Source organism: Sorghum bicolor, chromosome 10 (assembly GCF_000003195.3).
Source record: "Sorghum bicolor cultivar BTx623 chromosome 10, Sorghum_bicolor_NCBIv3, whole genome shotgun sequence".
Classification (NCBI taxonomy): domain Eukaryota; kingdom Viridiplantae; phylum Streptophyta; class Magnoliopsida; order Poales; family Poaceae; genus Sorghum; species Sorghum bicolor.
Genome location: NC_012879.2, coordinates 56,056,166 through 56,081,217, shown reverse-complemented (window position 1 = coordinate 56,081,217; position 25,052 = coordinate 56,056,166). Strand labels below are relative to the sequence as shown.

The window sequence follows — 25,052 nt, the reverse complement described above, 5'->3', positions numbered from 1 at the left end:
AAGTACGGAAAATGCATTATATGTGGAAGTAAACAAGCCCTTAGTAGACATAAAATGGTCTTTTTATCCTCTACTTGACATAGTTAACTGCTGAAAACAGATAAATGGCCAAAAAAATAATGAAAATTTGTTTCAGAACCATAAAGATAAGTTAAAAAAAGACCATACAGAAAAAAACTATTTTTTTCCGGAGCATATCGTCTAACCCACTTCCCACGCCACGTTAACCCCGCTGCGCTCGCATCCTCTCGTTGCCCTCTACGTACGTTAAACCGTATCTTCTCCGGGTCTTCTATGGAGTATTGGGCTTGGGCTGCTGTAGCCCAGTCCGAGAGTCGCGTCAACGCCCCCCAAATAATAAAAAAGAAAAGGTCTATTTTTCTTCCCTTAATGTTTACAAAAAAAGTCTGTTTTCTCTTTTTAAACTCTAAAAATAGTTAAATCATCTCTCTCAACTTTTAAAACCTTCTTTCGTGGGCTGTGCACTGATGTGAACTCTTCCTCCACCACGAGCACGCCCTAGCGCCGCCGCCGCCGCCGCAGCTCTTGTCGTGCACCGCCGCTGGTCCCCCTCCCTTCCCCTCCGGTATCTCGCCGGAGGTTGAAGGGAGTAGGGATCCATTGTTTCTAATAAGTTTTTTTAGTAGATCAAGTCTAGGGTTACGTGTCAAAATTTTTTGGTATTAGAGTTTTATCTTCTCCTTCTCCTCTCCGGCAACGGTAAAGGAGAGAGGTGGAATCAGCTTCAGCTTCTCTATGACGACTCCGTTGAAGATAAGGATGACAATTTCGGTGTTAGCATCTTCATCGACATGACGACATGATGAAAGCCTAAGTTTGGTTTTGGTAATTAATGACACCAAGTTGCTAATGCCCTGTGCTTAAGTGATTTGAGTTAGGCATAGCAATACATGTGATGAAGGTGCATGGTGGCATGGAAAGGTGGCCACATGATTACGAAGAGATGAAGCATGATGTGGAGATCATGATGACATACAAGGGAGAAAGTGAACAAGGCAAAGGTATAAACATAGGGTTTTACTTTTGCCGGTCTAAGATGAGTAGAGAAGTGATTGACCGGATTTAGGATAGATAGCCGACTATCAAGAGGGGAAATCACGGTTATCTCTCGAATCAAGTGCTACTAGGTCCATGTCTTGAGCATATGCATTAGGATCTAGTAAAGTGCTAACTTAACTCCTTTGGTAAAAATGTTTGTGAAAAGCTAACACACATGCACTTTGGTGGTGGACACTTGTTGGTGTTAACACTTTTCCAAATGAGGTGGAGTTCCTAGGGTTGAGAGGGGTGTGGGTTCCTGGGATTCGGCGCTTTTGAGAAAATTAAGTGTATATTTTCTATTGCGCCGGTGGGAATTTTGGAGAAGTAGCGGAAGTGTTTCTCAGTGGGAAACATTCACCGGACGCTCAGTGCGGAGGCACCGGACGCTGGCCCGAGCGTCCGGTGTGCTGTCAGAGCTTGACTCTGCTAGGGTTGAGCACCGGACGCACTCTGGTAGCGTCCGGTGGTTAGCGCCCGGTGTGAGGGGTTTTTGCAACCCTCTCTGCGCACGAGTCCGGTGAGCACCGGACCATCCGATGCCCAGCGTCCGGTGAGGTCGCGAGTTTGACAAACTCTCTGCGCATGAGTCCGGTGAGCACCGGACGCGTCCGGTGTGAACTTGCAGAGCGTCCGGTGGTCCACAGTTGACCGTTAGAATCTGACACGCTGGGGGTCGAGCGTCCGGTGATCACTTAGTAGCGTCCGGTGCCCCCGTTTTCAGCCCAGTGAAAACAGCCAACGGCTAGTTTCTTTGAGGGGCTTATAAATAGAAGGTGGCCGGCTTTGGGGGGTTCACTCTTGCACTTTTGAATACTTGAGGCATACATTGAGCTAGAGAACACTCCCTCCACTCATCTCCTTGCTTGATTGCTAATCCTAGTGAGATTGAGTGAGATTCAAGTGCATTGCTTTGAGAGTTGCATTTAGTGGCACTTGATTCTTGAGTTTGCTGCGGATTTCTTGTTACTCTTGGGTGTTTCCCGACGCCCTAGACGGCTTGGAGCAGCGGTGGTGTTGAGCTTGTGATTGGAGATTGTTTCGAGCCTCACCAAGTGATTTGTGAGGGGTTCTTGAGCCTTCCCCGCGGGAGATCGCAATTGGCTACTCTAGTGGATTGCTCGTGGCTTGGAGGATCCCCATCTTGTGAGTGGATGTGCGGCACCCGTTGAGGGTTTGGCTTTGGATTGCCAATTAGCTCGTGATCCATCAAGTGGGTGTATCGCCACAACGAGGAGTAGCTTGCCGGGAAGCAAGTGAACCTCGGTAAAAAATATTGTGTCATCTCTTGCCGAGGATTCTCTTGTGATTGTGAGTGATTGGTTGGTTATATCTCTACTCTACAACGTTGGTATAACAATCACTCTCCACTCCTTTTCTTACTTGTATACCTTGCTAGTTGTTTAGCTTGTTTAGTTTAGTCTTTTTGTTTAGGAGTGTAACTAGCCTTCTCTTGTTGTTGTGCTTTAGTGTTTAGCCTTGTGCTAAGTTTGTATAAGTGGCTTGCATAGCTTAGTTGAGCTAGTACTAGATTTGCTTCGCCATTTGTTTTACTAACTCGCTTGCTTAGTGAGGTTTGTAGAAATTTTAATTAGGCTATTCACCCCCCCTCTAGCCATTTGGACCTTTCACATGAAGAATTTTGTTTCCGGACGACGGCATTAAGGCGGAGATGATTTCGCCGCCATGGAATAATTTTCTCCGGTCTCTTCTCCGTTTTATTGTGGTTAGATCTAGCTACAATGAAGGACTAGAGAGAATAATTTTCATATTAGTCATTCTCACTCTTCGGTGGCAAAAAGAAGAAGAAGGACGGCACCAGAAAAAAGAAGTTCCTTAGTTCCGCCTACCGGGATGTTGGCCGTCGTTTGTTGGGCATTTGTTCTCAGGCTATTTGCCGAGTGTTTGTCTATGCGGTCATCTATTCTAATAGGTTAGGTTTTGAGTTGTGCTTTACACAACGTGAATACTATATTGTAATCCAAAGTGCATGTAACGTGTTTGTACTCAGCTATTATATAATATAATTCTTCTTTCATCGAAAAAAACTGTTGAAACCATATGTTTTACCTCCCTGACCCAGTTATAAGCGGTTTTCAAGGCAATTTTGTTTTTTTCTTTTTTATTTATTTTGATTGAATCTTAAAAAAATTATAGTAAATTATAGAAAAAATATATAATGGAAAATTCAATTTTTTTTACTCCACATGAGTAGACCTACACAATGAACATATAATATGATATACTTTAGTACAAACTTTTTGTTGTAGATTTTGATCCATTATTTTCTATAATTAATTAGAATAATTTGTAACTGTAGTTTCTATAGTCCAACTATAGTAACATTTTTATTATGGCCTAATTATTGTATGCTCGAACTGTAGTAAAAAAATTCATACTCAGGCCTTGTTTAGTTCACCCTAAAAACCAAAAAGTTTTCAAGATTCCCCGTCATATCGAATCTTGCGGCACATGCATAAAGCATTAAATATAAACGAAAACAAAAACTAATTACACAGTTTGCCTATAAATCGCGAGACGAATCTTTTGACCCTAGTTAGTCTATAATTGGACAATATTTGTCACAAACAAACGAAAATACTACAGTAGCCAAATCCAAAAAAATTTCACATCTAAACAAGGCCTCATTAGATCATGTATAACTTAGTTATAAACTTATTTAAGGTTTCTGCTTGTTAAATCTAAATAAATCTATAACTAAGTTATAATTATCCAATGAGTATAGTTTTATAGTTCAAGCATACAATAATTATGTTACCAAAATTTTTTTTACTGAAATTGGATCATAGAAACTATAGTTATGAATTATTTCAATTAATTATAGAAAAAATAGATCAAAATCTACAACAAAAACTTTATACTAAAGCATAATATATTATATGTTCACTGTGTAGATCTACTCATGTAAAGTCCAAATTTTTTTAATCCATTTTTTGATTTTTTATTTGCTATGATTTTTCAAAGATTTTGCCCAAAAAAGTCAAAACCGCCTTTAAAACTGCTTATAATTGGCAAGGAAGATAAAACGCATGGTTCAGTGATTTATCCAGTTTTAAAGTTCAAGGAAGACAAACGGACTTTCACAAAAGTTGAGAGAAAAAAATAGACTTTTTTCTGATAAAAAATCAAATAATCAAATGAACCAGTTGCTAGCCTGCTAGGCCTTGGTTCGGTCTAAACAAGACTTTGATCTAAATTACCAAATATTTTTTAAAAAATATCTCAGCTTTATCTAGAAAGTTACTTATGAAGACATTTTAAAAAAAAACAGCTTTAGTAGTGAAGTTGAGCTGTGTTAAACAAGACCTAAATAAGGCCCAAATTTGTGTCTCCATTTTTATACGGCCTCTTGTCACTCGTTAGTTCAATGCAATGTAATATAATAATAGCCACACAAAAAGGAGAAAGCCTGAATAAATTTAAAATCACTTTAACGTTCTGAACACAAAATCGTCTATTACCTATTTACTACTTTTTTAAAAATAATAAGATCAGCTTAAACTTGTAAAATGCATAATAATAGTAATTCATATACAAGTATTAATTGGAAAAATAGTATAGATTAAGAGGAAAACAAATTAGGCATGTAACCATCCTTTAACTCTAGAGAAACCTTGTGCTTACTATATTTCAAGAGGGACAGGTAAGCATATTATTTTTAGTTTTGGGGAGTTAAATCACCTCGAACAACATTCAATACCTTAGACGAAAAGAGTAAAAAAAGTTAAACAAGTGGAAGAGTTAGCGACGTCGATGGGGAAGGACATCAAGCACCCACCGTTGATGGATGCACCTCCCAATGCATCCTTGGCATCAAAGCCACATGCCATATGCATCGCCGTAGCACGCAGACGAAAATTCGTGAACTAACTTAGAAAAAAAAAAGTATAGGCACCACTTAACAGAAACCTAAATGATACGTCCTTATAAGTTTGAGGACCTTTGGTGCATTTAACTTCTTTATTTTAGTAAGGAGGGCATGATATATTTCATATTAATCCACCTACGCAAAGTGTGAGTATTTTTCGTTTATAACAAGGAAAAGTCTATATAACCCCCTCAACTATATAGGGTGGACTACTTTACCTCCCAAACTATAAAACCAGATGTTCTACCCTTTAAATTTTCAAAACTGATCAAATAACCCCCTCAAAAGTTTTGGACAGTGGTTTTGCTACAGTGACGATGATTTTATTTTTTATCTTTTTTTTATCTCTGCTAAATCTTTGAAAAACATAGTAAATCACAAAAAAAATCATAAAAATGAAAAATCTCATTTTGTTGAACTCCACATGAGTAGATGTACACAGTGAATATATAATATGGTATGTTTTAGTATAAAGTTTTTGTTGTAGCTTTAGATCTTTGCTTTTCTGTAATTAATTGGAATGATTCATAGATCTGAAGCTACAACAATAAATTTGTACTAAATCATACCATATTATATGTTCATCATATAGATGTACTTATGTGGAGTCCAATAAAATTAGATTTTCTATTTTTATGATTTTTCTATGATTTACTATGCTTTTTCAAAGATTCGGCAGAAATAAATAAAAAGGAAAAACACAAAAAAAAAACGCACTGTTATTATAGCAAAACCACCGCCCAAAACCGCTTGAGGTGGTTATTTGACCGGTATTCGAAAGTTCAGGATAGAAAATCCAGTTTTATAGTTTGAAGGGTAAAGTAACCCACCCTGTATAGTTGAGAGGGTTACATAGACTTTTTTCCTTTACAAAAACAGGACTTAAAACTAACCAATTATGAAAGTGGGTCCTCCTTCAACATTATTAGGACCAAACTAGAGAAGCAAATTGTCTCATCTCCAAAATTCAGCACTTTAACATCATATCCATATATTGTTTCTTTAATTTAAAGCCTCCTGCGGAGTAGCCAAAGCTATTTTAGAGAAACCATAATTTATATAGCTTGTTTGATAGGACTTCTCCGTAGAAGCCAATGTCAAAGCCAGAGAGAACCCTTACCAAATAGGACCTAGGTTAGTGGTTGGATCTCAAGTGTTTGAATTCCGATATTTGTGTCTAGCCAACTGTTAATAGCCTAACAGAAACTATAGACATTTCACGGTTCCATCGTGGTGACACGACTCCAGCGCAACCCTTATGAGAGAAAAACATTGTTCTTTCACTAAAAAGTACTACAATAATACTAAAAAAAACAGGGCGACTGAACCACGACTGTTTTCACTCGAGCTAGAGCTTTTTGTAAAAGAGAATAAACAAGTATAGCATTGTGATCCATTCCAGTCATCAAAATTCATGCAGCGAAGGTGACAAAACTGTAAACACACACGCCCACCCCTAGTTTGCACCTCACAATAACAAAACCGATCGGCGCTACATGGTTGCATAATGCAAACAGCCTTGGGTCTTTGTTCTTCCAAACACGAAAACCTTTCCGTTTCCATCTCACCGAGTAGTAGTTCTCCACTCTTCTTTTTCTTTGCTTATGCTATGGCTTTTGTTTTTAAAATGCTTTTCCTTTTTTTTTACACAAGAAGACACTAAAACTATGACATATATGTATGACGAATGTTGGGTGTTGGAAGGAGCATTTTTATGTGTCAAGATGCCATGTATGGACACGGATTTCATCTCTACTGGTTCTAACTTCATCCGAGAAAAATTGACCCATGGTATCGATGCTGACCTGTGACAGCACTGGTGCAGGACAGCAGGAGTTCCCTATTTGGAAAAAAAAATGCTTCCTCATCTAGTCTGTAGACAAAACATGCTATAAAAAGCGAGCAAAAGACCTTACAGGAGTAGGATAGAAATTAAGAAATTTTATTACCTCTTAAATGATACCTTCACATGCACAACTCACATGAGGATGGGTGCACACTTTTCAGCGTTTCTGGTTGCTGTCACCTAGACGACTCTTCAGCTACAAAGATTTAAAACAAAAGTCAATTAAACTGGTTTCTATTAGGACTAATCTTGTCATATAGGCATATTAGTGTTAATCATAAGTATAGGCATTTCTAGACGAGAGACATATATATATGTGAAGTCAGTAGCATTAGTGTTAATTGAAGTTTAACACCGCAAGAAGCAAGCTGCTAGGTGAAAATGAGCAAAATTGTTCTTTTACTTTTTTTCTCGAAAACGCAGGAGAGCTGCGCCTCATTATATTAAGAAGAGAGTATAAGGCAAGAGCCCAAACAACACCACACACACACACACACACTCACACCCTAGGTAATAGTAGGTTGCTTAGCTAGCAAGTAGGGGAATGTGACTGTGCTCTATTAGATCGGTTCGTGTAGCAATCAACCTGAAAACCCTATAAAAGGGGTAGCAACCCTCCTGTGTAGAAGTGAGTTTGAATTAGAGGAGATTGCTTTGGTTTGGTTGTGAAGGTGTAGTGCGTATGTGTGATAGGAGAGCTTAGTTCTGAAGATCAAGCAAGGTGTGAAAGCTTGTGGTGAAGCTATAAGATTAACATAGTGCAAGCTGGTCATGTATAAAACCATCCCCACCCTTTCCTTTTCGGTTGGGGTGGGTGGATGTGGTGGTGTTTTCTTTGGCAAGCTAGGTTTCTTTCTAAATCCATCTCGTCTTGTATTCTTCTATCTTAATGAAATGACACGCAGATCTCATGCGTTGTTCGAGGCAAGCTTGTGTCTGTAGGAAACAAAGAGATCTTGTTTCCAACACTTTCAAAGAGAATCCGTCGCAAAATCTAAAATGTATTCAGGTCCTAATAGGTATGACTGATGAGAACATGAGCCCAGGGATACAAAGATCAGGCAATCTCACATAAGGCCGTACTCAGTTTCTTTTTCCTTACAGGGGACACAGTCACACGGAGTTCAATTTCTCTTCATGTAGATAGTCGTTGAACTCCTTTGTGACAAGCACTTAAAACTGAAATAAATACTTACTCCTAGATATCACTTTCATGCAACTGATTGAACTTCAGTCACTACACAAGAACAGATAATTCCTGGACTGCAGCCTTTTCTTTTTCTTTTTTCTTATCTTGTGAAGATATGTTGAGCTCAGGTAAGTGGTTAAGACCATCAAAACACACATAGAAGCACAGGATTAGATGGTGACACATATTTGACCAACAAGGATTGAATGGTGTCAGATCATTTGCCTCTGTGGACATATGATCATCTGGTTGGTTTGAACCACTTTCGAATTTTAATTTTGTCATATGGCACTACCTAAAGAGAAATCAACATTAAAAAACTTCCAAACTTCATGTGTAAACAAATATTTCTAGATTCAAATTTTCATTTGTTACATGGCACTACTACAGAGGAAAATTAGACATAAAAAAAATCCAAACTTCACTAGCGTAAAAAAAAATCCAGAATAACTAGAATTTAAGTGATACTAATGTCTGCGCTAAGAAAAGGCTTTCTATACCATATTTTGTGAAGTTTTACCAACCAATGGTCACGGTCCTCATATATTGTGAGGTATCACAAAAAGAAACATTTCCATAAATAGGAAGCGTTCAATTTTTATCACAGAAAGCACATCACATTATTTTATCAGGTCAAAAATAGGAAGAAAAACTGTAGTCAGTTCCCTGTTTGTCATGTTCAAATGCTGGGCCAAAGCAGTAGCTTGCCTGTGATGCAAAGAAACTGCTAATCATAACCACTTCCAAGATCACAATGAACGCACCTTATTTATGTACTTCAGTTGCTCGCGAACTTCAGCGGTCTCCAATTCCTACAATAGAAAAGATAATCGAGAAAGCAGTTTCTCAAAAAAATAGTAGTTTTCGTTATTTAATATGGTACAAACAATGCAAGGTAGCAATGATGGTGTTATCACTTCTTCCATAGATTCAAGAGTTATTTTAGGTGTCGTGGAAATACAATTGCACTTGCACATCCAAAGATCCAAAGAAGGGATACCAACAGTGAAAATAAATATAGACATAATCAACCACACAAGGCACCATCAGCCATGAATAGCTTGCCCTAATCCTAATGCAGTTTGATGAACACATAAGACAAACAGTTCTCACAAGGCCACATAAAAAATACAACCAAATCAAAGGAAAGTCAATGTACCTGCGGAACAGCACAATCAGCATGGAAAGGATCCCAAACAACTGAGCACGAACAGTCCCAGTCGCTTGATTGAACAACAAACAATGGTGCCCTGCAAAAAGTCAATGCAGTAAAAAAGGCATATAAACATATTAATGCTATACGCTAACACAAACATACAGATATAAAAAAAACGCAATTTGGAATGGGGTATTTACCTCCGCCATTTGCCACAAATAACTCCTGTGTCTAGAACTTCCCGGCACTGGATCCAATTACCAATAGTGGTTTTCTTATCCTCAAACTGTTCTAAGCACTGAAAATACAACATAGAGGGTCAGGAAGGGTGCCTGATAATAAGCATTAAGGAACTTTTTTGTCAATTATCATTTATCAGGTTCAAAGTGGACTGGACATACACCCAGCGTTGTCGTTTTACTAGGATCAAGTTCAGTGGGCTCAGCAAACTGATCTTCTCTACTGCACAAAGAATGTGGCATTAACATTAGAGACTGTATTTGATAATATCAAAGTTGAGAACACACCGCTATTGTGGGGATTTTGCATCCAGTTATGACGCCACCAACCAGGGTTTCAGACCCCTCTAGAGAAAAGGAACTCGCTGAGTTATGTTGCTTTCAACGTGTTCCTGGGCACTCCAGCCTATGCCCTGCAGTCCCTTTTCTCAACCCTGTGTTGAGATCCTTTTTCTTAAGGCAAAAACCACAGGGAAGGTCTGCCCCCCAGAGGTTGACTTTTTTTTCATTATACCAAGTTGCAACAAAGAATATGCATGTAAACGGGGTGAATAAAGGATGATCCTTGTAAAAAAATAGCATCCTGCAAATACGGGCGGGAAATCCTCCATCCCATTTCCGGTCCCACTCCTGATCGATCCCATCCCGTTACTGTTTTTTCCCATAAATATGGAAACGGCCAGGACTGCAATAAATGGTATATGACAGTACAAGGTTTATCCCATCTATTAAACCGGGCAAATTTAGTACTCTAGCTTGTTCTAAAAAAAATTATCTATCTATTGCTAATCTATTTAGAGTTATTCTATTCTGATTGTTTTTATTGCTCATAGTCGTGCTCGTTATTTATTTAAGGCCTGATTGGGACTGCTCAACAAACTCCACCATAGAGCAGCTGCATAAAAAAACTGAAGTGTCTGGAGCAGGGTGTTTGGGTTGCTCCACTCCACATTTTTCAGCTTCGCTCCACGTTTTTTAGCCAAACTGGTTCAGCTCCATACAAACTCTGCTCCAAGAAAAAAAAAGGTGAAGTTATGAGAGCACTTAAAGTGGTGCTCCACAAACTCCAAGTTTTTTGTGGAGCTACTCCACGGTGGAGTTCGTGGAGCAGAGTTCGTGGAGCAGTCCCAAACACCCTAGATTCTCTCACAATCTTTTTCCTGGAGTGGAGCTGCACCTGTTCGAAGGAAAAATGTGGAGCGGAGCTAAAAAAACGTGGAGCGGAGCAGTCCCAAACAGGCCCTAAATTATCATTTGTGTTGTATCACGCCTGAAGGTCGACCAAGATGGTCTAACATACTATGAGTAGTTCCTTTGTTATTTTTGCCTAAAATTTGTACTCAAATATAGGGTATTCTATATGGTGCCCATGCTCAGATTAGGCAAAGTTTGTTACACATAATTTGAGGATAAACACCTTAATTGGGTTTAATCCATGGATACATGCAATCATTTGAGTATTCCATTAAGTTGTCTTAAATTTTTTGAAATGAACTATATTACACAACAGAGGGAGTACATAGAAAGATGTAGAAGACAACACCAACCTCACAAATGTCATGCTCCACCATATGTATAGATCCTATTTAGGCATTGTGTGGCTAGTTGTTACGACGCCGGAGCTTGCTTCGGAGGAAGTATGGGGGAGAGACAAGGGCGTGCGGGCGAGCTGGGCGGCGGCGTGCAGGTGCCGTTGTCGAGGGAACTCACGCAACAGGGAGACGGAGAACAGGAGACAAGGGCCGGGAGCCCAAGGGAGATAAGAATATCTCAATCCCAGGCTAACCTCTCATTGAATACGAGTTCCACTCTTTATACAATAGCAGTCCCAATCTAATAGATCTAATCTATTATGGGAAGTAAATCTTAACTAAAGTAAATCTTAACTAATGCAAACTCTAGATAACTTGGCCAATAGGCCAGGTGGTGACTACGTCCAGGCTGCCCTCCTGGTCTGGTTCAGCCACGTTCCTTCTCCCTCCTCTGATAGACCATACCGGTCATAACATCTCTCCCCTCCTTCGGAAACAGCTCGTCCTCGAGCTGAAAGGAAGGGTAAGCAGCACGGAAGTCTGACACCGGCTCCCAAGTAGCTTCTGAAGGTGGAAGATTCGCCCACTGGACGAGAACATGCCACTCGCCGCGGCTGAGCCGAGAACGCAGCACCTGCTGTGGACGAAGAAGGGGCCGACCATGACGCAGCGGAGGCAATGTTGGTGCAGCTGCAGGCAGCGGCCCCCGGAACGGCTTGAGGACGCCCACATGGAACACATCATGAATGCGGGCACCGTCAGGAAGTTGGAGCCGATATGCCACCTCGCCAATGCGTTCCAAGATCTGGAACGGACCAGCGTACTTGGGGCCCAGCTTGCCGGTGCTGCCCGGTGCAACAGACTGGTTGTGGCGGAACAACCGGAGCAGCACCCAGTCACCCACAGCCAATTCGAGAGGTCGGTGCTTGGCGTCGTAGAAGCGGCGTGCGTGTTCCTGGGCTTGGAGAAGACGAGCACGAACCTCTGCCAGAAACTCATCCCTGTCAGCTAGCAGGGAATCCACAATTTCGGTGCGGGCTGTCCCGGGACCATATGGCAGCAGTGGTGGCGGCGGCCGTCCATACACCACCATGAAAGGAGAGGCACGCAGTGCTGAGTGAAAGGATGTGTTGTAACAGAACTCAGCCCACGGCAGCCAATCAAGCCAATCTCTTGGACGATCACCTGTGATGCAGCGGAGATACATTGCAATCGTCTTGTTCACAGCCTCGGACTGCCCATCCGTCTGTGGGTGGAAGGCGGTACTCATGCGAAGTTGGACGCCAGCCTGCTTGAAGAGATCGCGCCACACATTCCCCGTGAACACCGGATCACGGTCACTTACAATGGAGTCCGGAAAACCATGGAGACGCACGATGTCGCGGAAGAACGCGCGAGCAACAGACGAGGCTGTGTATGGATGTCCCAGAGGAATGAAGTGGGCATACTTGGAGAAGCGATCCACCACTGTCAAGATAACGCTTTTGCCGTGCACCTTGGGTAACGCCTCGACGAAGTCCATCGCGATGTCAGCCCACACCTTCGATGGCACCGGTAGGGGCTGCAGCAAACCAGCCGGGTGCATAGCCTCTGACTTGTTGCGCTGACACGTTGCACAGGCCCGAATGTAGTCATGGACAGTGCGGCGATCATGTTCTATGAAGAACTCAGTGCGCAGTCGCTGCAGCGTCTTTTGGATCCCCTCGTGTGCGTTGGTGTGCGCGAGCTGTAGCACGTCGTCGAAGACCGAGGAAGAGGCTGGAACATAGACCCGCCCCTTGTGGAGAAGGAGGCCGTCCTGCAGCGCCCAGTCCGCGCCGCGGCCGCCCGCAGCCACTTCTTCGCAGACTGCCCGAAGCTCATCGGAGGCAGCAAACTCTTGGCGGAGCTCGTCGAACAGCTGGAATGTTGGTGTCGAAAGTGCTGCCAGTACCGGCTCAGCCGACGGCAACGTGGACAGCAAGGGTGCGTCGCCATCCCGCCTTGATAACGCGTCGGCGACGACATTGAAGCGCCCTGGCCTGAACTCAATCCTGAAATCATAACCCATGAGTTTACTGATCCAGTGATTCTGCGGGATCGTTGATAGGCGTTGGTCTAGCAGGAACTTGAGCGCATAGTGATCGGTGCGGACGATGAAGGAACGGCCCCAGAGGTACGGCCGCCAATGCCGCACTGCCTGGACCAAACCGATCAGCTCGCGCTCATATGCAGCAACCTTCAGGTGGCGAACAGCGAATGGCCTGCTGAAGAACGCCAAAGGGCCCTCGCCTTGATGCAAAACAGCCCCGAAGCCGGAGCCGGACGCGTCGCAGTCGACGAAGAACTCGAGGTTGAAGTCCGGAAGATGCAGCACCGGGGCGGCGGAAAGGGCTTGCTTCAATGCAGAAAACGCGTCCTCAGCCTCGGCTGTCCACAAGAAGGCGTTCTTGCGCAGGAGGCTGGTCAGCGGCGCCGCAATAGCGCCATAGTCCTTGATGAAGCGCCTGTAGTATCCCGCGAGGCCGAGGAAGCCTCGAAGACCACGGGCTGAACGCGGTTGTGGCCAAGACTGGACCGCCGCCACCTTGGACACGTCCATGGAGACCCCTGCATGAGAAATCACATGGCCCAAATAGTGAACTGAAGTCGCTGCGAAGGAGCACTTGGACCTCTTGAGATGAAGGCTGTGGGTTCGAAGGACGTCGAGGACGGCGCGCAGCTGGAGGAGGTGTTCAGTCCACGTGGCGCTGTAAATCAGGATGTCGTCGAAGAACACCAACACGCATCGGCGAAGAAAGGGCTTCAGCACCGTGTTCATGAGGGCCTGGAATGTCGACGGCGCGTTGGAGAGGCCGAACGGCATGACCAGGAACTCAAAGTGGCCGTGGTGGGTTCGGAACGCCGTTTTGGCCACGTCATCAGGATGTACACGAATCTGGTGGTACCCGGAGCGGAGATCCAACTTCGTAAAGAAGCGAGCACCACGGAGTTCATCCAAAAGTTCCTCGACCACTGGTATGGGAAATTTGTCCTTCACGGTGGCTGAGTTGAGCGCGCGGTAGTCCACGCAGAAGCGCCACGAGCCATCTTGTTTCTTGACCAGCAGAACTGGTGCTGAGAACGGGGAGGTGCTGGCACGGATCGTGCCCTGCTGCAGCATTGCGTCGCACTGGCGTTCGAGCTCGTCTTTTTGGAGCTGCGGGTAGCGGTACGGGCGCACCGCCACGGGCTCCGTGGCCGGCTTGAGGTGGATCCGATGGTCACAGTCGCGGGCTGGTGGCAGCCCGTCCGGCTCTGCGAACACGTCAGCGTATGCGTCCAGCAGGCGCTCGAGGAGGGCCGGCTCGGTCCCCTTGGCCGAGAAGATCTGCAGGCTCTGGGTGTTGGGGGCCGATGCTGCTGGTACTGCTGCTGAGCATGGCGTCCCTTCGCCGCGCCATTGTACTCGGCGGCCGTGTAGAGAGAACTCCATGCGCAGGTTGTCGAAGTCCCACAAGATGGGTCCGAGTGTGCGTAGCCAGGCGATGCCAAGGACCATGTCACAGGAGTCCAGCGGAATGGCGTAGCAATCGACCTTGAAGACCTCCATGCCGATCTGGAGGTTGACTCCGCGAGCGAGGCCGCGACACAGGACGCGGTCACCGTTGGCGACCGTGACGTGAGCCCCCTCGCTGTCCTGGAAGTGGAGACCTGCGCGGTGGGCTGCGGCGCTGCTGATGAAGTTGTGAGTGGATCCCGAATCCAGCAGCGCAGTCAGCTCGTGCGGACCCACATGTACGCGGAGCTGCATCGTCTCGTGCGCTCGAATGCCGGTGATCGCGGACAGGGAGATCAGGGGCTTGTCGGTGTCATAGGGCGCGTCCTCAGCCGGCTGCGTACTGCCGCTGTCCGTATCTTCAGGCTCCTCCACAATATAATCGGTGACCTCCAGGAAGAACAGCCGAGCACACTTGTGGCCACGGACGTACGGCTCATCACAGTTGTAGCAAAGGCCTTGCTTTCGGCGCTCGGCCATCTCATCTGGGGTGAGCCGCTTGAAGAGGCGCGGCGGTGCTGAGGATGAGGAGCTCTCCGCCTGGGTCACCGCGCCAGCCGGCGTCGAAGTGGTGCTGGTCGGTCGGCGGCGCGGGGGTGCCGGCAGGGCAAGGGGCGCCGGTGTGTTCCGGCGTTCATAGGCGCGGGCCAAGTACATGGCACGCTGCAGGTCCTGCGGGTCGTGGAGCTCGACATCGACGCGGATGTGATGGGGCAGGCCTCCAGTGAACAGCTTGGCCTTCTGGCCCGGAGAGAGACGCCCGGCGTGGGCTGCGCGAGCCTGGAACGCCTCCATGTAGGCATCCACCGTGGAGGTGAAAGGTAGGCGCGCGAGATCTGAGAGATGGTTGGTGCTGAGGGGCGGCCCGAAGCGTTGATGGCACAACGTGCGGAACTCCTCCCACTGTGGACGACCGGAGTCAGCCTCAAGGACGAGGTACCACTGCTGGGCAACCCCGGTGAGGTGATAAGATGCAAGCCAGACTCGGTCGGTGTGGCGCGTCTGGTGCCCATTGAAAAATTGTTCACACTTGTTCAGCCACCCCAGCGGGTCCTCCTTGCCATCAAAGGTGGGAAACGTAAGCTTGTGGTACTTGGGGACGACGTGACCATCCGGTGCCGGGGACACGCTGACATGTGGTGACGGTGATGCCATCGGAGCTGAGGACATGGCTGGTGCGCCCCTCAGGATTGTCTCCAGTGAAGGGATCGGAGACGGTGAAGCCGGGAAGCGGATCTGATTGATTGGCACCCCCGCTGTTAGTGCAGCGGACGTCGGCTGCACCGAGCCAAAGGACAGGGAACCCATTGTTGTTGCTGCGGGCGCCGAAGATGCCGCTGGCACATGGGGTGTCGACGCGGGCGCCGAAGATGCCGCTGGCACATGGGGTGTCGACGCGGAGGGCGCAGTCAGGGCGGGCATGGAGCCAAACCCTGGCAGCGCAATCTGGGGAAGGTGCTGGCCCGAAGCCAATTCCCGGCCGTCGATGACAGCCACACGCGTGGCGAGATCACCCACCTGGAAGTTGAGGACAGACAGCTGGTTTTGGATCCCTTGCAGGGTGTTGGTGAAGAAATTCAGGGTGTCGCTGGGCATGGACACCAGCTGTGGGGGCGGTGTGTGGGTGGTGAGCGGCATGGCGAGGGTGGGAATCAGGGCGCTGGAAGATACAGGTGGTATTGTGGGGTCGGCAGCGGGGAGGGTGGCGGTGCTTTGGGGAAGAGTAGCGCCGGCAGCAGGATCGACGGGGCTGGAGGAGACGCCGGTCGTAGCCATGGTCTCTGATACCAGGTTGTTACGACGCCGGAGCTTGCTTCGGAGGAAGTATGGGGGAGAGACAGGGGCGTGCGGGCGAGCTGGGCGGCGGCGTGCAGGTGCCGTTGTCGAGGGAACTCACGCAACAGGGAGACGGAGAACAGGAGACAAGGGCCGGGAGCCCAAGGGAGATAAGAATATCTCAATCCCAGGCTAACCTCTCATTGAATACGAGTTCCACTCTTTATACAATAGCAGTCCCAATCTAATAGATCTAATCTATTATGGGAAGTAAATCTTAACTAAAGTAAATCTTAACTAATGCAAACTCTAGATAACTTGGCCAATAGGCCAGGTGGTGACTACGTCCAGGCTGCCCTCCTGGTCTGGTTCAGCCACGTTCCTTCTCCCTCCTCTGATAGACCATACCGGTCATAACACTAGTGCTTTACTTTATGTTGATTGCCTGACTAAGTTATAGGTTTCAAAATAGGTAGTGCCTTAAACATCATGCAATCAACATAAAGTAAACAGGTGTGACTAATGGCATTGAAACACTAATAATATGAATAAACAAGAAGATCCGAATAACTCCAAGTAGAGTACCAACAGATCGATAGCATTTTTAGAAAAAATGGTCAGTGCTAGTTTCATGTTTTTCTGATTTAAGATAAAATTAGTTATGAATTTCCACAGACAAACCAGATTTTTATGATTTTTTGAAAACAAATAACCACCTTTGAACGAGCTGAGGACCAAATTTGTACAGTTTCAACAATTGGAGAGCATACCCGGTTTCATAGTTCAAGGTTGTAAATCGGATTATCATGCAAGATGAAGGTTAAAAGTGGATTTTAACCCAAAATAAATTACCATTTTTCATGAATAGAAATTGTTAGTTAAGTTGAAGTTGCCTCTCCTATCGCATTAATTGCATTAACAATATAAATCTTAAAAGTGACTTCATCAAGAGTAAGTGAACATACCTGGAAATAGGACCTGACCATTCTGGAACTTCTGCTTGAAACTTACTACCAATCCTCACGTCACTTTCATATGATTCAGAATCCACTAACATCTCTCGAATAGGACCAAGGCCTCGACGAGGTCTTTCAATGTCCTTGGATGATTTAACTTTGGGATTTGTCAACTTTCCACGTTGCCTCTTAGGTTTCTTTTTTTTACAGGCCAAACAATACCACTCTTCCTCTGGAATTTTCTTGACACGTGGATTGCAACACAATAAATGAAATGCTCCTTCACAACAATCACAAATTAACATTTTGGATGGATCTTCCATCAATCCGCATTTCATGCATTCAAATAAAGGACTGATTAGATTATCATCACAGTCTATAGTACTTGATGTTCTGCTTAGTTCTGAGTCTTTAGCGGGACATATTAGGATGGAGATGCAAAGGTCCCTCGCTGATGTTAACTCTGTTACTGGTTTTGCAGTATTTGTATCAGGCAATGAACACTCCCAAGCATTTCTAATACTCTGACTGATATAAGATGGTGCACTTGATGAGGATGATGGCTGGCCATTATTGACATTAGAACGTGATCCTGCTGAAAATTCTGCATTTGAATTAACCATACATGATTGGCCATCCGTGTTGTGCTCTGGAGATGAGATATATCCAATGGTTGTGAAGTTTGTCGTACTACCATCTCTCATATTTCCATTTGTCAGAAGGTGATCACATTCCTCATCCATCTTCCTTCGTTTACTCAGATTGAAACCATCTTCTGAAGCAGGAATTGAACAGATACTGTCGACAGGCATCAAACTCGAGTTCAAGGACGAATCAACAATTTTAATCACAGATGATCTGAATTCCTTCTTCCAGCATAGGACAGGTTCTATATAGCTTTCATCTGAGCATCTACTAGATTTTAAAGCCATGTCTTCAGTTGAGAACAACTGTGACTGCTCCACCAAAAACTGAACTATGACAGCTCCTAACAAAAATCGTAGGCACAATAGGTAGCTTGATTTGGCCAAGGGTAGATATCAGATAACTATAACTGAAGCAGTACAGTGCTGTATTATTAAGACAAAAAAATAAATTAATCAAAACTTTAAAACAAGCAGTAGGCCAGTAGCCAATGATATATATGGCTTAGAACGGATTTGTATGTAAGATCTGAGACAAACAAATCAAAAGGAAATTGTTCAGAATATTTAGAACATGATAGTAGGATGCTTGGAATCTGGCATTCATAAACTGTGTAGCACTTCACGAAGTATCATCTGAATAAGGTCTCGGATATATCAAATCAGACCCCAATTGAGGTACAAGTGTTCAGTATGACCAAAACAGAAAAAAGATGGTGAATCGTTTCATTTGATAGATTGAACAAAGGTGCCCATTTTATACCCATAGGTAGGGATGTAAACAGATTGGATATGGACAGATATCGTTGATATTACATTTGTTTTCATATTTCTTTTTATATTCAGATTCGAATACAGATAGTATTAGGTATGTCGAATAAAATACAAATAGATATCAATAATATAAATATGCGATTATGAGTATCGGATGTTAAATACACAGACTCAGATATGGACACACTCGGATACGGACAGATCCAATCTGAACCTCTCTAAACGAATTCGGTTTCAGCAAGAAATTTCCGTACCATTTTCACCCCTATCCTATGACGCTGTTTAGATCTGTAATTGAAATAGAAGAAGCACAAACTGTTCGTTTCCCCTCAGCATATCCGAATACATAGGGTTGGGTCCCGGTTTCGCACAGCAGGAACGGAAGAGAAAGGGTGAGCACACCTGATGCTTTGACGCCGGCGAAAGACGCGACGAATGGCGGGAAGGGACGCCGATCTGGGCACCTGGCGTGGGGTTCGGCGGTTGCTGCAGACGGAGAGGGTGAGAGAGCAGGTTGGGCGTCGGCGGTTGCTGCAGAAAGGAGAGGGTTGAGAGACAGGCAGACAGCACGCCGGGTTAACGGCACAAGCAGATGCCGAGAAAGTGGCTTTCGTAACCATTTCAAATAAAATAAATACCCTTTCATCAAAAAAATAAAATAAATACCCTTTCATCAAAAAAAAATACTTAACAGGTGCGAACTCAAGTTAATGACTCGGTATTTGGTCAATCTAAAGCCAACCTATTCTAAAACTAAACATGTCTTGGTCAATCTAAAGCCAACCTATTCTAAAACTAAACTTGACATGTTAGAGCGTTCTGAACAGCATCTAAGGGCTCTTTGGGCAACGCTTCTCCTGCTCCACTCAACGCGTGAATTCGGAGAGCACAGCCAACGGCCTCCACGTTGCGTCGCTTGCTCGAGGAAGCGCTCCTCTGGCTTCTTCTCTTTTGCACTGCACATGGGGAGCAGGAAAAACCTGCTCTCCAACTGTTCTCTCGTTTGTCTCGCGTCCTCGCTTGTTTTCGTGTCTCTTTCTGTCTCCCTCATCTCTGCGCCCACCTACTGACAGCCCACCTCCCTCGTCTCCCTCGCTAAGATCTAGCCTGCCGCCGCTGAGGTTGCCAAGATCTAGCATGTCGTTGCCGAGGCCATCGAGATCCAGCCCGTCGCCACCTTCTCCGTCGAGATCCATTGTTGGTGAAGGAGGCAAGGTTGATGTTGCATCTCCCCGTCACCCTCTCCGCCGTCGCCGATGCAAAGCCCTGCTAAATGATAGGGGCGAGCACAGCTGGAGCGGAGGGAAGCATGGAGCGAAGGAAGAAAGCTACCAAAGATGCTCTAAAATTTTAGTTTTGATACCTTCTTAGAAATTATTGAGTACATTCCTTTTATTCGTTTCTAAAAACATTACGCATTGTGGTCTTTAAGAAGTCATTGATCATAATAAATAAAATAAATGATGGTCATCCTTTACACTGCCCATGAGCTCCTCTTCCCTGTGCTCATCCTCTATGCCGCCGTGAGGCTTCTCCTCCCCGCGCTCATCCTCCACAACATTTTTGGGTTCCTCCTCCCCGCCGCTTGTCCTCCATGTCGTCGTCAGCTCCTTCCTACACTCATCCTTCACGCCGCCGGTGAGCTCATCCACCCCATGCTCACCATCCACGCCACAGGCAAACTCGTGTGCTCTCGTGCTTATCCACCACCATCTTCTTCTTGCAGTCCTTCATGTTGTCGATCGTCCCCACTCCTATGCTCTACCTCCATCCCTTTCCTCGCGCAACAGTGGGCCATGCAAGGGGCACGGTGACCTAGGAGGCCGGGATTCATCGGAGGAGGTGGCGACCTCGAGATCAAGGAGCCCGTGGTCAATGCTGGAGAGGTGAAAATGCGACCGCAGAAACGACGTGATTTTTGGGTTTTAGATTCTTACATAAACCAACCAGTTGTGAGAGAAATCTAGCTTTGATTCTATGCATGGTGGGAATGAGTTGTTCCAAAGAGGACCCTAGCTACTTTGCCTACCAACAATTCGAAGTTGTTAGATCTATCTCACATTCCCATCCACAAGTCTCTTAATTTCACCCCCACGTCTATGTTTGGGGCTCAACTAATTTCCTTGGCCTATAACTAAATCTTGGAGCTTTAATCCAAGTGCTAAACAACAAAAATAGAGTCCTTCGTCCCAAAATATATCAGGGTTCTCATGACTCCCACCCTTGATTTAACTAGAGCCTTTATGCGCTCAAGCGGTGAACACACACACACAAAAAGAATGACAAATTTGTGCAAAGAGAAATCCATTGCCGAATTAATATAACGTCAAAAATTCAAGTTAGATCTGTAGATTACCTTTTGCATGTAATCCCAAAGAATAATAAAACAAAAAAATGAATTATATATATAGGATAATTCCTTTTTACTCCCAGTAGTAGTTACTCCCATGTGTATATCTTTAGATTTATAATATATATGACTCGATGGAGTGTATATAGACGAAGTATATAATCATAGTAAATTATCTAAGGTAGTATATATGTTAAGTATACATGCATACATAGAGTATGCGGTTATACTTATTATATATACTACATTAGTGGCACTTTAATAATATATTAAAAAATATGAATTGCTTTGAATTTTTTTTCGCTTAGTATCTTAATATGAGTATATGAACATACTCAAACCGATAAACAAGTATGAATACATACGTAATGTGATTTATTGAAGATGGGAGTAATTTCTCCTACGAGTACGGAAAATGCATCCTATAATTTCCCTATATATAAATATATATATATATATATATATTATATATATAAGTGATATTCTACACCCTAGGTGTAGAATACACCACTGTTATATTGAACAGAATTCAGTATTGTTCCGTACTCGTATTTCAGTATTGTTCACTATTTCGTGGTCCTGGGTGTACGACTAAATGATACTGAACGTTGTTCAGTACTGCTCAGTTTTGACTTGTGGTGTAGAATAATATTCTACACGTTAGTGTGTAGAATAGCACTGCCCTAAGTTGTAGAATATTATTCTACAACACAAGTCAAAACTGAGCAGAAAAAATACTGAGCAGTAATGAAAAATGTTCAATATCATCTAGTCGTACACAAGACCACGAAATACTGAAACATGAGTACTAAACAATACTAAATTCTGTTCAGTATAACAGTTTTGGGGTGTAGAATAGCACCATATATATATTTGAATAAGAATACATAAAACTAGATTTGATAAAAGAATCATATATAACTAGAATGGAAAAAGAAAAGAAGCACGAAGAGAAAAGAGCAATAGAGAGGTCGAAGGGCTAGGATGCTTATTGTGAGTTTATCACAAATGCAACAATCGTGTATTGACAAGTCAAAACACAAATATATCCAGGCTTGTTTGTTTCAGCGGTGGCGGCGGCGACGTGTTTTAGGCCTTATTTAGTTCCAAAAATTAGTATTTTTGTTTTTATTGATAAATATTGTTCAATCATGGACTAACTAGATTCAACAGATTTATCTCATAATTTATAGGTAAACTGTACAATTAGTTTTTGTTTTCATTTATATTTAGTGCTTCATGCATGTGCCGCAAGATTCGATGTGACAGGAATCTTAAAACTAGTTCACCCCAAAAATCAAAAAGTTTTCAAGATTTCCCGTCACATCAAATCTTGCGGCACATGCATGAGGCATTAAATATAGACGAAACAAAAACTAATTACACACCTGTAAATCGCGAGACAAATCTTTTAACTCTAGTTAGTCTATGATTGAACAATATTTGCCACAAACAAACGAAAATACTACAGTAACAAAATCCAAAAAAAATTTAGCATCAAAGCCTTAACATAGAAAAATCTCACCAAACAAGAGTGCGACCAACACGCATTTGCCGGTTGAAAACGAACGCAAGCAGGCGATTCAAAATGCGGCCTCGAAGGATCGTGGGTCACAGAAACAAACGAGCACCTTACATATAGCCATGGGGGCAAATAAAGTGGATCTAAAATATGACAAAAATACATTTAATGAACAAAAAGATACATGATCATACCTGAAGATTAGATCTAAATCGATATATCTTTAGATTTGAACCAGATCGGATGTGCTCCGCTTCCACGACATCGTTAAGATGTCTCTCCAACTCCTAGAGGATGATCAATCGCCGCGCCCAAGACCCTTCAATACCCCCTCTCCCTCTTGTATTTATAGATAAAATTTTAGATGCAATTTTCTACTTAAGTCCAACATTGAAACCAAATTATATGTCGATTCCCATATATTTAAAATTAATAAAAAAAATTACACCCAAGTATAGTAATATACACAAATTATTTCTTGCACAATAAGGCATATATAGCGTTGGACTCCTTTGATTCCAAATATACTCCTAGGTCATATATATATATAAGCATGATACAACGTAAATTTGGGACAGAGGGAGTAGGTCATATATATAAGCATGATACAACACAATGACGAGCTTCGAGATAGAAAATATGTTTGTAATAAATCAACTAATATCGGTTTTATGCTCTAGGTCCACATATGTATCACATTTACATGGTCAAAATTTTGAACGACGAACGGAACATATCCTAAAACCAACTTAGATTCTGATGATGTTTGCTCAGGACTCTATCTAGTATCTATCTACAATTGACATATCCCTCGTCTGTTTAGGAAAGTCTATTCGTTTCTAAGAGTATTTCCAACGGTTTTGTATTTTATCTTTGACAAAACATAGAGTTTGTCAAGTCTCAAATTAATATGGGAAGGAGAAAAAAAGTGAGCGGTTATTTTTTTAGACGAATATTTTATCTTTACCTCCAACGGTTTGTCAAAATTTAGTTGACAAAACCCAAAATATGGACCCAGCGGTTATTTTTTTAGGCGAAAATTTTCTTCGCGTCGTTGACTCGGTCACGTGTCTTTCTTCACACGCTATTCGTCGCACGTTATTCCTGGTGCAGCCGCCTTCTAGTTCTCGATCGTGTGGGCACATACTGGAAGGATGAATCTATAGCCATGGCGTACGTACCTCCCCCACAGCCGGCTTGATGAAGATCGCCTCCCCCACAGCCGGCGTTGATGTCCAGCGATGTGTAGAACCGAAAGATCGTGGCCTCTAACCGTGTGTTTGGTTGGGGGTTGGAGCGAGCTGGGTTGGGTTGGATCCGTTCCTATGGCTGTTTGGATGGAATGCGAGTTGGGTTGGGTTGGCTCCACAAGGAATATTCGCGTGAGATGCGGGTTGGCTCCGTCCGCTGAAATCTGGCGGACGGAGCAAACCCCCGTTTTTCCATTGGGAGCGCCGTGACGACTCCGCGTGCGGTTGACTTGGCCCGCGTCGCGAAGCTCGCCAGCGGCGGCCCGTCCACGGCGGAGCTCGTCCACGACAGGGGCTCGCCCGCGCGGCGGAGCTCTCCCGCGCCGGTCGCCTCTGCTCTGCCCAGAACAGAGCTCGCGCATGCTCTGCCCGCGGCGGCCCGTCCACGGCGGAGGGGCTCGCCCACGGCGGCTCGAGGCCGGAGCTCGCGCCCGCGGCGGGGGCTCGCCCGCGCGGCGGAGCTCTCCCGCGTCGGCCGCCTCTGCTCTGCCCCGAACGAAGGTAGAAGATAAGGACCACCAGCGCAATTTAGTTTCACTTTTTGGACCTTTATGCAAAAGTGTCATGACTCATAGGTTTTACAGATCCGGGCTCGTCTAATTTCTAAAAAACTCAGTGTCTTTAATGAAAAGTGCCCTCACTAATGCTGTTATCTTGCCATCCAACCCGTTTTTTCCAATTTCTTCAACCAAACAAGAGATGGGTTCGATCCGACCCCAAAATCATAGTTGTAACACAATGAATGGGTTGGCTCCGTCCCCAAAATGAGGGTTGGATCCAACCCAACCTACCCATCCCGCAACCAAACACACGGTAACTTTCCGCGGGAAGAAAACGACGGCGGCAGGGGACCACGCGCGGGGCTATGCGATGCCAAGCGCAATACACAGTTGGCATATATGTCAAACCTGGCTAGGAATTTGCCAAGTTAACCAAAATGCAAAGCCCATTTGCCAAACCGTTGGATAAAAGTTTTTAAAACTTTTTTACAAAAATAAGAATGCAAAGTCCATTTGCAAAACCGTTGGAGATGCTAATCTAATCTAAGGAACATATAGAGCATCTCCTAGGGTTTTGCATAATTGAGTTGACATCTGTTGTTGTTTGAAAACTGTCAAAACAAAATGCAAAGTCTAAAAATAGGCTATCTCCAAGGGTTTTGCATAATTGAATTGGCAATTAGCCAAAGTGGACACGGACGCGATTTTTTCCTTCACGCGCGCTCGCGATCGTCTTCCCGCGCGACTTTCCTTCGTGCGCGTAAAGTCGCCGCCGGTTCTCGCGTTTTCCTCACAGGTTGCGCCACCAGTTCTTCCTGCTTCCTACCGCTCGTTGCAGGTCCCGCCGCGACGA

The 25,052-nt window shown here is 44.4% G+C and overlaps 1 protein-coding gene across 2 annotated transcripts; it reads right to left on the bottom strand.

Annotated features, from left to right (window-relative positions):
• LOC8061574 (histone acetyltransferase KAT6B) lies at positions 6,272-19,177 on the bottom strand. Of its 2 annotated transcripts, none has more exons than XM_021449424.1 (8): positions 18,980-19,177; positions 17,169-18,229; positions 9,541-9,601; positions 9,340-9,437; positions 9,143-9,233; positions 8,748-8,795; positions 6,898-6,990; positions 6,272-6,821 (listed from the first exon to the last, which is right to left on the bottom strand). In XM_021449424.1, the coding sequence occupies exons 2-7, from the start codon at positions 18,089-18,091 to the stop codon at positions 6,952-6,954; spliced, it is 1,260 nt and encodes a 419-aa protein (XP_021305099.1). In that variant the 5' UTR covers positions 18,092-18,229; positions 18,980-19,177; the 3' UTR covers positions 6,272-6,821; positions 6,898-6,951. The 2 variants fall into 2 exon arrangements, with proteins under 2 accessions (XP_021305099.1, XP_002437408.2); XM_002437363.2 differs by having other exon boundaries at positions 6,272-6,788; positions 18,980-19,176.

Coding starts and splice junctions, on each gene's coding strand:
- LOC8061574 (XM_021449424.1), bottom strand. CDS start 18,091: ATGGCTTTAAAATCTAGTAGATGCTCAGATGAAAGCTATATAGAACCT. Junction 9,602..17,168: donor TGGTCAGGTCCTATTTCCAG/GTATGTTCACTT, acceptor TTCTTTGTGCAG/TAGAGAAGATCAGTTTGCTG. Junction 8,796..9,142: donor CTGATTGTGCTGTTCCGCAG/GTACATTGACTT, acceptor TTTCTATTGTAG/GAATTGGAGACCGCTGAAGT.